This window comes from Aptenodytes patagonicus, chromosome 12 (assembly GCF_965638725.1).
Source record: "Aptenodytes patagonicus chromosome 12, bAptPat1.pri.cur, whole genome shotgun sequence".
NCBI classification, from domain to species: domain Eukaryota; kingdom Metazoa; phylum Chordata; class Aves; order Sphenisciformes; family Spheniscidae; genus Aptenodytes; species Aptenodytes patagonicus.
Window position 1 is genome coordinate 6569002 of NC_134960.1, and position 13749 is coordinate 6582750.

The 13749-nt window shown below is 39.7% G+C and overlaps 1 protein-coding gene across 5 annotated transcripts in view; it reads left to right on the forward strand.

The window, feature by feature from the left end:
- CANX (calnexin) overlaps positions 1 to 12641 on the forward strand; it is a 59024-nt gene extending 46383 nt beyond the window's left edge. For all 5 annotated transcript variants that reach the window (XM_076350246.1, XM_076350244.1, XM_076350242.1 and 2 more), the window contains 14 exons: positions 2624 to 2812; positions 3282 to 3355; positions 3877 to 3935; positions 4283 to 4424; positions 5725 to 5806; positions 6144 to 6336; positions 7252 to 7441; positions 8183 to 8296; positions 8777 to 8933; positions 9255 to 9470; positions 9888 to 10007; positions 10117 to 10255; positions 10407 to 10498; positions 11113 to 12641. In XM_076350246.1, the coding sequence (XP_076206361.1) occupies positions 2627 to 2812; positions 3282 to 3355; positions 3877 to 3935; positions 4283 to 4424; positions 5725 to 5806; positions 6144 to 6336; positions 7252 to 7441; positions 8183 to 8296; positions 8777 to 8933; positions 9255 to 9470; positions 9888 to 10007; positions 10117 to 10255; positions 10407 to 10498; positions 11113 to 11166 (1818 nt within the window). In that variant the 5' untranslated portion in view covers positions 2624 to 2626 and the 3' untranslated portion in view covers positions 11167 to 12641. The remainder of the gene's footprint in view (positions 1 to 2623; positions 2813 to 3281; positions 3356 to 3876; positions 3936 to 4282; positions 4425 to 5724; positions 5807 to 6143; positions 6337 to 7251; positions 7442 to 8182; positions 8297 to 8776; positions 8934 to 9254; positions 9471 to 9887; positions 10008 to 10116; positions 10256 to 10406; positions 10499 to 11112) is intronic.
- Positions 12642 to 13749: the final 1108 nt, after the last annotated feature.

A 13749-nucleotide genomic window follows, 5' to 3' on the forward strand; every position in this document is an offset into this window, starting at 1 on the left:
GGTTGTATCAGGGGCACAGATGCAGAGTGGCATAGGTTCTGCCCCTGCTGTATGGGTCACTGGTAGAATTGTCTGGTTTCACTAGGATGCTTTGACAGAAGAATTTCTGGAGCAACCTTGCCTGCAATATGAGGCTATGTGGCTTTGCCTCTTGATGTGCTAGCATTTACCAAAGTCCACTTTCTGCTGACAAATATTTCCGAAGGGTTGTAGTTGGGGTGGGATTGTGAAGTAGGTAATTATTACATATGGAGTCAGTACTGGCATGAAAGTTCAGGGGGGTGATTTAATTCTTTCACCAAAACTTTATTGCTGGTTGGCTGGTGGTGAGATTACTTAAGGGATTACTTGCATGCTAAATCATTAATACCCTTTGCACAAGCTTGGGAGGAGGTATGCAGGAACTCCTTCCTCTTAAAAGGAGAGGAGGGAACTGGCTTATCTTTAGCCCTGCTATATTTTTAAGATTAATTTCCTCCTATCACTTTCCAAATCATGAAGTGGTCATTCTATCTGCATAATATAACTTGAAAGCAGTTATAAAACTTGGGGTAAAATCTTCCTGAATTTAGCTCTGTTAAAAATTTATTTGGTGAGGCCCTGTTGGTAAGGTAAGACAAAATTCAATCCTTCCCTTAGAAAGGTGTCCTTGTGCCATCTCATCTGTAGTTGCTTCAGTCACACAGGACACATCCAGAGCTCTAAAGATCACTTTTTCAAATGAAGTTTCAGGCTTTTGTTTTCTGTACTGTTTTTATGCTGGTGGGCATGAGTTATTCAGAGAACATGCTATCTGCGCAAGAGGAACTTGAACTTCCAAGGGTACTGATGTTTGCTTGACAGTTTTCATTCCTTGGTTTTGTATTGTGGTTCCCACATTAGTAAAAAGAGCTATGAGCTGCTATGAGGTCTGTAACTGTCTTCAATTTTGGCTGTACACTGTGCATTAAGCAAACAAGCTTTGCTCATATGTAACAACACTTGAAAGTTTTTGTCAGCTGTTCATGCTGTGAATGGTGTCCTTTTGGCTCAGAGGTGTTTTGGTGCAGTTGCCTAACTCGGGGGGGGGGGGGGGGGGGGGGCGGGTTGTGAGCATGCATTTAGACCATAATCCTCAAGGCCATCACTATTGTTAGAAAACTGGCTGCAATTGCATGTTGCTGTAGTGACAAACTGGATGTGACCTCAGCACAAGTCTTTAAAATACGGTTTTGTTGTAGCTATAAAACATCCCCTCTGTCATTAGAAGTAAGTTAAAGAATAATCTAAGAACGGTAGATCTGGTATGCAACGTAGTTTTGGAGTATTGGATAGTGCTGATAAGCCTTTAAGACTGTAAATTCTTTTAGTTGCCTAAACATGCTTTGGAAAGTTGAAAGTTTGCTTTCTAGCATGATCTTATGCCCCTACAGGCACTATTAACTCTGCTTGAGTTATGTTTGTAAGTCTACAGGGCTACAGCCTGAGGCAGGAGTGTACGGGAAGGAGGGGATGTTTGGTTTTATACTTGCTTTCAAAAAAGTATTAGTCTCAGTTACAACTCTGGTTTTGGAAGAAAAATTTGGAATGTGATTCAAAGGAGAAAAGGTGAGCAAGGCACAGGTTGTTTTTGTGGTTTTTTGGCAGATAAAACTATGAGCAGCATGCTAGGAGTGTTGCCTTCTGTGTCAACCTAAAGGTGCAGTGATCGTGTAGTTTTTCTAGCAAGAAAGTAAAATTGAAACCCATTTTACTTACAAGATCTTTTGAGCTATGGCTTGTCAAGGTCTGCCATATTTTAGGTGTGACAATATGCTGGGCACCTTATAAATTAGTTGAAGTGTGATATTTTAATTCTGTAAAGTCTCTGTTAACAGAGATTTTTTTCTTTGGTCATCCTGCTAAATTAGAGATCGAAAGAGGGGAATCAAATCAACTGTCTGTTAAATAGGAAGAAATTTTCTTCTGGGTCTGCCTCAGTAGCCTCAACTGCTTATAGACATCTGCCAGTAGTATCAATGGCTGTTGGTGGTAATTCCAGAATAAAACCTGGGGAAGGGGACTGATGAATGAAAATGCCAGTGTCCCACAGTTGAAAGGACAAAAAATATTGAACAGGTGATGGAGGATTGATTACTCCATAGATTACTCTCCGCTTGAAAGAGCTAGCTAATTGTATTTCAATTCCTGAACTGAATGGAAATTGCAGTTTCTGCATGATGCATTTAAAGTCCTTCATAAGCAAGGAATACATTTTCTGTTTAGGCTTTTGCAGGTACGTAGGTTGTGGTGGTGTGTACATGTGTCTGCTGTTCTGCTCATGGACTGTGGCAGTGTAAGAGCAAAATTATGACACTTCTGCAGCATGATCTGCACAACTGGCACACGTGGTCCTCCACTCAGTTAACTTCTGTTTTGTATTAAATACTTAGCTTTATGTTGTACTCCTCTCCAGCTTTTAGAGCTGTGTCAACCAGCCAGATGCAGTAAATAAGAGCTGAAAAGAGAAGTTTGCACTCTTCTTTCAGTAGTATGACTAGGCGTTTCACCTGTTGTCTTGGATGCTTGGTTTTGTACTGAGAAGCAATGCTTTGCTCTGCATGCAGCACTGGCTTGACCTCTTTGCCTTGTCTTATTTATTCAGATCATGGAGCTGAAATGGCTACTGTATGTGACCCTGGTCGCTCTTGGGACTCTTGCTGTCCAGGCACATGATATGGATGATGACAATAATGGTGATGATGTAGTTGATATTGAGGATGACTTGGATGATGGCATTGAGGAGGCAGAAGAGTCAAAGTCTGAAATGAGCACTCCTCCTCCAACTCCAAAGGTTTGGCATGGAACTTCTTTTTAAAAATTGCGTTACCGCTTGTGTTGTGGTTAATGTAAGTCTGATCAGAGTTGTCTTTACTTTGCTAACATTTAATATGTTGTGATGTTAATAAAGATGTTATCTGGGAGTAGGGCTTGGAATTAAGCCTAGCTGCTTCATTCCTATTCTCATGTCTTCCATGTTCTTCCTGAAAACTTAGATCCACCTTTGAAATCTGTGATGCGATTATAAGGAGTTAATGCTAATGTTTCCGGCTAGATATATACTTTAGTTTTAGTTACAGACAAGAGCACAATGGCTTGGCACAAGCAGCAATATTTATTTAATTTCTGTATTTATGCTGCAGGGGTGTTCCAGGTAAGCTGTACTTGAGTGTAGAGGGGGAATGTGAGCTGTATATGCCTGTATTTCTTTAGAATAGAGAATGTGCCTTGAAAGGTGCATAAATGCCTCTCTTCTCCAATAGGTTACCTACAGGGCCCCAGTCCCAACCGGCGAGGTGTATTTTGCGGAGTCCTTTGATAAAGGAACTCTGGATGGGTGAGTATAATCTGAAGGATGATTCAGTATAGCAAATAATTAAAGATTTTGGTGGAAGGCAATGAAACCCTCACTAGAGCTTGTGTTATTCAAAATCGAATCAAAGGGAGTGGTTGGCGAGCATTACAGCAGTGACTATATGAGGCTGCCTGTTAAAGTGCTGAGCTAAACTAGTATTTCCCTTAAGTTCTGGTAACAAGGGGGAGGTGAGCTGGAGGTGAGCCATACACGTGTAATGTTTTAATCCTCATCTGACTTTTTTCTTCAGGTAATGTGAGGATGGTGAGGTACTTTTATTTTTCTACAAGAGCAAGACACTGAGGCCATGGTCCTGCTTTGGGGGTGGGGTGGGAAGTGGCAAATGCAGAAAACTTTGCAGGCCTGGGGATAGAACTCCTCAGGGGATGAAGACACTGGGCTGTAGTCATAGGACAGCATGGGTTATCTTATCTTAAGGGCAGGATTTTTAGTGGGGGGGAAAAAAAGTATGGTTTTTTGACCATTGGATGTCTGTCTTCTAGGTGGATCCTTTCCAGAGCAAAAAAAGATGATACGGATGATGAGATTGCCAAATACGATGGTGAGTCCAACCCAGGTTTTAGATGATAGATGTTTCTGATGTTTTTTGTCATACCTGAAGAAGAGGTGCAAGCCTTTGTTTTCTGTTTCCCAGTTAAAATTATATTCACTGAAGAAAATGGGAGGAGTGTTTATATACCTGGCTAAGAATATAAAGTGTAGTTCTGATTCAGACAAAATATCCACTTGAAGGTTTCAAAATAATTTTTAGTGAAGATGTTATGCTAATAACTTGATAAGGTACCCTGTAGGGTGTTATTTCAGAATGCTGACTATCTTGTTCAAGACAGTCTTTGTTTAGCCCAATTTTGAACAAGTTTTGATAATGTTGGGTTAATTTCTTTCCAGGTAAATGGGAAGTCCAAGACATGAAGGACACTAAGCTTCCAGGAGACAAAGGGCTTGTACTGGTAACCCGAGCCAAGCATCATGCAATTTCATCCAAACTTTCAAAGCCTTTTGTATTTGATACCAAACCCCTTATTATACAGTAAGTAAAGGATAACTTAGTGTTCTGTTATTTCAAGGGTGATATGATAGCAGGCTGAGGTTAATTCCATAACAGAGCTTCTGTTGCCTGGGGGTCTAGATGACACAAGATACTGTAACCTATTATTATACTGTTTAAGTAAGAGTAAAATAGCAACCCGTATTCCCAAAGTGGTAAGTTAGGAACAGCATGGGTCCCTCTGAAGCCTGAAAAGGAGTCTATGAAAACTAGACTTGGTAACCTGTCTCGGGACTTCAATTCACTTGATTTAATTGTAGTAACAAGGTCAGGCAACTGACTTTTGTACTGCTAATTGTGAAAGTCCTTGTCCTTTTGGAGGAAAGCTGGTCTGTATGTAGGTCAGTGGACTTCCTTATGCAGTAAACTGCCCCCTGTTTCCAAGGTGGAGTGGACAGAGTGGTAAAGATGCACTCGTTTCCTCCTTCCTTTGTCTTGGTTCATCCGTCATGGAAGACGGAACAGCTTGCCTAGCTCTGTTTGGCCATGACTGATGTAGAAGAATCTACTTGTATGTATGTAAGACTAGCAAGAAGGGGAAAAAAAATATCATTCAGTGAGAACAGTTGAATTGTGGATTATTACCTACTTTATCAGTTTTAAACAGAGTAAGCTAATTTGTATTTGCACAAGATAATGCATTGGTCACTTTGCTTTGCATGACTGTTTAGTTTTGGCTCAGAATACAAGGCTAAAAATAAATCCCAGTGGTCATCCACTCCAGCTGCTGGCATTGAGAGAGGATCAAGCATACTTAGCCTATTCCTGACAGAGATGTTTTGCCTTTTTCAGACTCCTTGGCATCCCTAAATATACTGTTGTATGCTTATAACCCTAAAGGGGCTTCTCCTAGGATCCAATTGTTGTTGCTTTGGTAGTCTTGCAAATTGAGTTGTCTGTCTGCCATAGTAGTTGTGGGGAAAATAATTGGCTTGCCTTAAACTCTGTTGCAGTGTCTTACATACTGGTAAGCTTTTTCTTCCTTCTCTCTACTTCTAGATCATAATCTTCTAGACCAGCACTCAATTCCTTTAATCTTTTCTGTCAGGTTAAGTCTTCTAAATCCTCAATTTTTCTTGTTTCTCAGGCTCTTATGAATATTTGCTTAGTGCTTAGAGTGTAGTGTGTATTTCTAATATTCACTGGACATGAGATTTAAAGTAAACAACAACAAAATGTCTTACTCTTAATTTGTACTCAAAAACTGTAATTGTGTATTACAGAGGTAATTTTTCCTCATGTATAACATGTTCCCTCTCTCTCTGTCCAAAACTAAAATTAGGTATGAAGTAAACTTCCAAAATGGAATAGAGTGTGGCGGGGCCTATGTGAAATTGCTTTCAAAAACCCCTGAATTGAACCTGGTGAGTAATGCTGCTACTTTGAGTATTAGCTGTGAAAGAAAACTTTTTTCATTTTGCTTCTTCCTGAAGAAACCTCTTCAATAAAGGCAGTGGGGCATATTTAGGGCCTGATCTCCAAAGTACTTTGCACTCAGCAGTTTTTGGCCTTTTGAGTGAAAACTCTGGAGTTTCCTAGTAGCTGAGCAGTTCTAGACCTTTGCTAAAGTCTGCAATACTTCACTGGCTTGATATCCAAGTTGCAGAATAATTTCTAATGAATTGGGAGTTCTTATGCCAAGCAGTGACTTAAGTTGTATTTCAAAAAATAATGGAATGAAGTTTTGCATTGTTTTTAAAGGATCAGTTCCATGACAAAACTCCATATACAATCATGTTTGGTCCTGACAAATGTGGAGAGGACTATAAATTGCACTTCATTTTCCGGCACAAAAACCCCAAGACTGGCAAATATGAGGAGAAGCATGCAAAGCGTCCAGATGCAGACCTGAAGACTTACTTTACTGATAAGAAGACCCATCTTTATACTCTGGGTACGGTGACTGTTAACTATGTATGTTAATAACTACTACTATGTTTCCTGAACCAAAAGCTCATAAATGAGCCAGATGAACAACTGAATATTTGTATCAACACACCATACAACTAAAAACCACTTGAAAGCTCTGAATGTAAAAACTGATCTTAATATACAAAGGCTTATTTCTTCTTTGCAAGAAGTCTTGATTCATGTAAGAAAGGTCATGAGACCTTGAACTTAAGGGAGAGCTGAATTTCAGAGCAGTCCTGAGTAACTTGATATGCTAAGTATATCCAAAATAATTATCAACACTTATAAGTGCTTGAATGCTGCCCCCTAGTAATTTGGGGTATACTAGGCTTTAGATTTAGAAGGACAGTCTTTTTTTCTTGCTGCTTTCACAGTACCAGACAAACTCAGTGGTTCTTGGAAGTACAGTGTCTGGTCTGGGATATTAGCTATGACTAAAACCTTTCAGGGAGTACTCAGGAGGATCTCTCTAGCTTTTCCTACTACAGAGGCAGCAATGGATAAAGGAGTGAGATTAAAATACTGTGAGTCAGTAGTAGGGAGTCTTATTCTTGAGTAGAATGTGAATACATTCTTACTACTAAAGCAATACTGGCTGTGCTAAAGTCAACTTGCTGTGGTAACTGGTGAATCACTCTACAAGCTTCTTTGTGCCTTTAGCATATTTAAAGTAGGACTCCTGCAATGAGTTGTCTTTCTCACAAGGTGAGATGTGCTACATCATCACTAGTTACACTATGGCATAAGGAGAAAAGTTCTTAACAATTCTTTAAAACAGTTGCTGGATAGGTGGTAGCTTGGATTGCTGAAGCTGTAATTGTACAGTGGGGATGAGTGATACTTTGATGCATGCTTTCTATGATATGTGTAATGGCTACATCAACTTTTCTCCTTACAGTCTTGAATCCTGATAATAGTTTTGAAATACTGGTTGATCAAACGGTTGTCAACAGTGGGAATTTGTTAAATGATATGTCTCCTCCTGTGAATCCACCCCGAGAGATTGAGGACCCGAATGACCAGAAGCCTGAGGACTGGGATGAGAGACCAAAAATCCCAGACCCGGATGCTGTTAAACCAGATGACTGGTAAGCTGTTGGAGGGGTGGAATTGAGGCAAGCCTTGGCCTGTGATAACTTGGTCCTGATCAAAAAGTCTTTCTCAGATGACTTACAGAAGGTTTTGAGTCTCACCCTTGTAATCAAAACACAGTCAGTTTAGGTGTTTGAGCAGCACTTTGGTAGACAAAGGCAGACAGGATCCATGTCCTCTGGGAATTACTGTTTAGTGTTCCTGTTACTGTGCTGGCCACAGGTAAAGGTTTTACTGAAACAGCTATGCTAGCTGATGCTTTCATCCTTGATGAGATCAAAAGATGAGCTACAGAAGGTATAACTGTAAGGTGTTTGTAGTTGTTTGTGTAATGCATAGTTACAAGTGACTGAAATATCTGACATCCTGAATCAGAAACTGATACTGGGTTTCTGTCTTTGAACCTATGCTTTGTGAACCATGGACTCAATTTGAAGCTCAAATGCGTGTTTGCAGCAACCACTAAGATACGGGATTTGCTGTAATATGCCCTTTCTAGGTTGGCTTTAAAAAATAAGTAGTACTACCTTACAGTTGACATCATTACTGTGCCATGAGGCACATATATAGGTAACAGATTGCAAGGCAATTCTGTTCTGAAATCATGGTGTTATGCTTACCCTATCAGAAGCAAAGCTGGCTGGTTGTCTAGATCAGTGGGCTTGTTCAGAGTCTGTAGAATCATGCCTTGGGGTTAAGAACTTGTGTGTGTTAATACATAATTTTCTGTTCTCAAGGGATGAGGATGCTCCTGCAAAGATCGCAGATGAAAATGCTGTGAAACCAGAGGGCTGGCTGGATGATGAGCCAGAATACGTAGCGGACCCTGATGCTGAGAAGCCTGAAGATTGGTATGTTTACTGCCTGTTGCAAATCACAGCAAATACTTCATGGCTTTGGTACTGGCTTTTACAAGTACAAGTAACAAAGTCATCAATTCAGGCTATCTTGCTTCAAAAGTAGAAGGCAGAGTTGGTCTGAGGAGTCTTTGTGTTCTTGCGTTCACCTGCGCACTTTTCAGCTCTTCTGTTCTGTGATTGTAAGCTGAACAGGGCAGGGATGGTCATCTCGCAGTTGTACCAGTCTTGGAAGGGGTGGCAGGGGAGGCTGTGCTCAGGGACTGGCTTTTGTTGAGCTTCTGTGCTTCCAAGCTACTTCTTGAAATCATCATTCCTTCTGTGGTGTCTTTACCTACAGACCAGTGCTATACAAAGTTTCAGTATCTCCCTTTTATGGTAGGAATTTTAACTTTCCCAGAAATCAGACATTGTCTAAGTCTTACTCTGTATAAAGACAAGGGGCAGACTTCAAAACTGAATTTCCCTTTTCAGGGATGAGGATATGGATGGTGAATGGGAGGCACCTCAGATTGCAAATCCTAAATGTGAGACGTCCCCTGGCTGTGGTACCTGGCAGCGACCGATGATTGACAATCCAAACTACAAAGGCAAATGGAAGCCTCCTATGATTGATAATGTCAACTATCAGGTTGGTGTTTTCATTGCTTAAAACTGCTGGCCAATGCAGCATTTCTCTTACAAAAAGCAGAATGATTTAGATTCATCAGGTGTAATTAAGAATACAAATACCATCATGGTTGTACTGTGTTTCAAGTGGACAGATTCAAAGTGCTTTCTTACTTGGCTTCACTTCTTTGTAGCACAAACGAAAAAAAAAACCAAAACACCTGATGAGTTGCACCCATAGACATTGTAATTAAGTGGAATGGATTGGTCTTTCAGTTCAAAATGGGCTGAAAACTAAAAATTGTATTATAGCAGGTGAGGCTGAATGTCTTGTCTTTCCTAGGGTATATGGAAACCTAGGAAGATCCCAAACCCAGATTTCTTTGAAGATTTGGAACCTTTCAAGATGACTCCCTTCAGTGCTGTGGGACTTGAGCTATGGTCAATGACTTCTGACATCTTTTTTGACAACTTTATTATCTGTACTGAAAGAGCTGTGGCTGATGATTGGGCCAGTGATGGATGGGGACTGAAAAAAGCAGCTGATGGTGCTGCAGAGGTGAGAAAGAGAGGTTTAATTGTGTGCTTCTGACTGGAACAGTAGCAGCATTGCTGCTGTTCTCTCCCACAGACTTTATCAATATATACCTGTATGTACCAAGGCTAGGGGTTATGATAAACCAGATTGGAACCTCAATTCCTAATTATAATATGGTAATGGTTGCTGTAAGTAGCAATCAGTACTCACTGCTCTTTTGTGAGGTTTTTGCTCTGAGAATTGGGCTGTTAACTTTAGCCTAATTCTTCATTTGTAAACTATAGAAAAAGTATTTGTGCAGGTTAGCTTTAATTTTTTTGAGGTATGAAATATAATGTTCAAAGTTGTAAAAAGCCTATTTGTTTAAGCTACAGAATTTTCTTCACTGCTACAACTTGCTGTATGGGATGAAATTTGACAGTTCTTTTTATCTTATAGCCTGGTGTTGTGGGCCAGATGATGGCAGCTGCTGAAGAGCGTCCCTGGCTTTGGGTAGTCTACATCCTCACTGTGGCTTTGCCAGTGTTCCTTATTGTCCTTTTCTGCTGTTCTGGGAAGGTATGCATTTCCTCTGGTAATAAGTAGTATAATCTTTAAAAAGAGATCCAGCAAAATGTGCCTTAACATCACAAATACTTGCCTGGCTTTGACAACTTTTTTTTTTTAGAAACAGCCAAGTGCTGCAGAATACAAAAAGACTGATGCTCCTCAACCTGATGTGATGGATGAGGAGAAAGAGGAAGAAAAAGACAAAGGGGGCAAGGAAGAGGAGGAGGAGGAGGAGGAAGCAAATGAAGAAAAGCTAGGTAGGTAAACTAGATAATCTTGAATCACGTTGAGTTTTCTCTCTGATAGAATAAAACAGCAGGATTGGCAGACATGGAGTAAAGCCAACAGTGAACTGAAAGTAAGTCTTAATGAAAAGAGAATGAGATTTTTTTTTTTAATTTCCCTTAGAAGAGAAGCAGAAAAGTGATGCTGATATAGGAAGTGCTAGTCAAGAGGAGGAGGAGGAAGAGGAGGAAGAGGACAGGAAACCTGCATCAGAGGTGAGAGTGCTTAATCTTTGAGGGAAGTCTCGTGCGTGTTTTTCCTTAGTAAAGTTTGTTCTACGTGACTTAAGTGTTTAAAAGTAAACCTGGCTCGTGTGATACTCTCTCCCAGTGTCAGAACTTTGGAAAACTTAATCACCCTGCAGAATAGGAATTGCTGTGGCCAACTTCAGCAGAGCTGGGCACCTTGCTAAAGGCACTGCCATAGACCCTGCGTTGAGAGGAGTGGGATTGTGTGGAATGCATCTTCTTGAGGCAAAAGGCTTATTCAGCTTTGTATGCAGTCAGGATGTGACCTCTTCAGTGCTCCACACTGACATAATGGCCGACTTAAAAATGGGTGGAGTGTTGCTTAAAGTTAAAGGGATTCTCGCAGCAGCAGCAGTTGTTGAGTACTCAGCAAAGAGTGTACATCCACTGTGAAAACAAGAGGATTTGTGTGTTTGCTGTGTGTAGAAAGGAAGGGTAGTAACAGCAGTAGGTCTTTTCAAAAATTAAATCCTAATGTAGAAGTGAAAGTAGATTATTCTTTGTAGGTTTGCTCAAAATGGTTTTTAAGGGTATTCTTGGCTTTTATTTCCTTGATATTTACACAAATTACTTTCTTGCAGGAGGAGGAAACTGTGAATAGATCACCCAGAAACAGAAAGCCAAGGAAAGATTGAAAAAAGTTATAAGAACTTGATCTGTGATTTTTTTTTTTTTTCAAACATGGTTCTGGGAGAGGACCTTGGACACCTTACATTGAAACTTGGACAAACCTCAAGATTTCACCATCCACAGGTTCCAGTCACACTATCCAATGTAATAGTGTCTAGCAGTAAAATATTTGCAATCATCTGTTTTAAAGAACATCATTCCTGTAGAAAGAATGCATTTAATATAATGGGCTGTGGATTTTGGAATGTAACATAACTAACCTTTTCATTTTTGGTTTTAAATATTCTTTTCTGTTTTTAAGTAGATTGGTAGAACTTTTCTGGTCTCAAACCTTGGCTTAATTTAATATATTAATTAGTGAAAAATAACAATGAATCTTGAAAGTGCTAGGTGATAAAAATGCAGTTTTATAACTAGTTTTTTTTTACAAATATGTAAATTCCTGAATGCACCAATGTCTTTATATCCCTTAAAATTTGGTAATTGTTTAAAGAAAAGTTGTCAATGTATTTGACAACCCCTCTGCTGTCAAAAGAAAAAACTGGGGGGGATGTATGGGGAAATGAGTAGTGAAACTCTCTAATCAATCAACTTCATTCTTTTGGGGGGGAGGGGAAAGAGGAAGAAGGGGTGGAAGGAAGGGGTTAGTCTATAGAATATGCATACTGTGCATGGCTAAAGCCCTGTTAAGTGTTGACAAATGATCTAGGATTTGGAATGGGTCATCTTAATGTGGCATTTAATCCTGCAGGCCTTGCAGATAATGGATTTAGTTTAGTTCTTAAACTCTTTTTGTAAAGCTAATGTGTTGTTGAGGGAGGGTTAGACTACTTCCCCCTTTCCCCTCTGTTCAGCCACTGATGCTTTCCTTTCTCGGTGACTATACAGCTTTTTCTGAGTGCGGCTTTGCCTCAGTTGCTGAAGCGCTTCATGTTCAGCTCATCGTCAAACTCTATTTTTATAGCTAGGCCTACTCCTTTCCAGGGTCCAAACACTGGGTAGGACAGTGTCCCATATCCTCTCACTGTTATCACTGTATGTCTACTCCCGTAGAAATGGGGGAGGTAGTCAGGTACACAAGCTGAACTGAGTATTTGTTAAGGGGTGGTGGGGGGGAACAACAACCAACCAAGATGTCAGTATTGTAGGTGGGGAAGGAGCATGTGGAATATCTTAACTGGTATGTGAAACTGTTTAAGTCTTTTATCTGCTCTTCATGTAACAAATGCATCCTAAATTATATTGTGAATGTTAGGGAGTTCCAATTCTAGCTGAATAAATTTTTTTAAAGCGTTGAGTCTACCATATTATACTGTTTCAAACACTTTTTTTGGTGGAATGCAGGTGATCACTACAAGAGCATACCTCTGAGGGTGAAATCTATGTAACTTCATTACACTGTACCAAATATGTTGGCGTTTGGATGTCTATAGATAAACTTTTGCCTTTGTTTAGAGTGAAATTAAATGTCCTGAAATTACTCTTCTTGCACTGAATTCAAACACTCCAGTGTTGTTTGGTCATAGCATAGGTATAGTGTGGGGAATAATTCCCAGGGGTTGGGGAGGGAAGAGTGTTCCAATTATCTTGCAAACAATCTAACTGATTACTAAAAGACTCTTGTGGTTTTGGTTTTCTGTAAAACACCTTTTTGCTGCCTGTCCTTCTGTTGTATCCCTTGGTTGTTGTGTTTGAAATATTAGTGATCACAAATGCATAGCAGGATTTCTTGATCTTTCTGCAGTGTGCAAATAAACTATTGTAAGCAAGATACTGGAAGTAATTTCAGACTTCTGTTGGGAGCTATTGCATGTTTAGAATGCCTTTGCCTGTTGAACACCTGGTAAATACTGCTCCTTATTGCAAAAATAGCTTATACTCTGACATGGAAGATGTCATAGCTTAAGCATTGCTACTAGCTTGTTCTCAGGACTGTATTTTTATCAAGGAGCAGCTGCTATTTATGACTCTCAGTCCTTTGAGATGAAGTATATGTAAATGATTTCAATTCAGCTAACATTTTGAGCACAACATAAATCTATTAATCTAATGTTTTTTATCTTAATATGCAAATTGCCTTAAATTCCCAAACAATTCATGTGCATACATGTTCTTTCAAAGCATCAAAAGTGAACTTAAGATCTGCTATCAGCTTTTAAATAGTATTATATTAAAGCTAATTGTAAATCTACATTTGCTTCTGCTAAATCTCCTGAAAAGGTCTCCTGTCTTGCATGTTATGGCTTTTTTTGATACCATAGTGTATGCTTAAATAATCACTACAATAAATGAAGACTTTCCAAAATGGATAGACAACTCCAAAGTTACTTTTTATCCTGCTTTCTGACTTGGGTGGCTCAGTTTAACCTCAGAATCACTCTTATTTTTAAATCCTTTGAGGAAAAATTAGCTATCTGCTTATCCTGAGTACTTTTAAAGCATAGCTGTGTTTTTGAAGTACTGAAGCTCTACCTGGTTGTAACTCGTGAACTAGGTTTGGAACTGTTAAAAATACTTGAGGGTGTATTTGGGCCTTTTATGTCTGTGCACCCAAGAGTGGCAGCTTCTGAAAAGGATGCTCTGCTTAA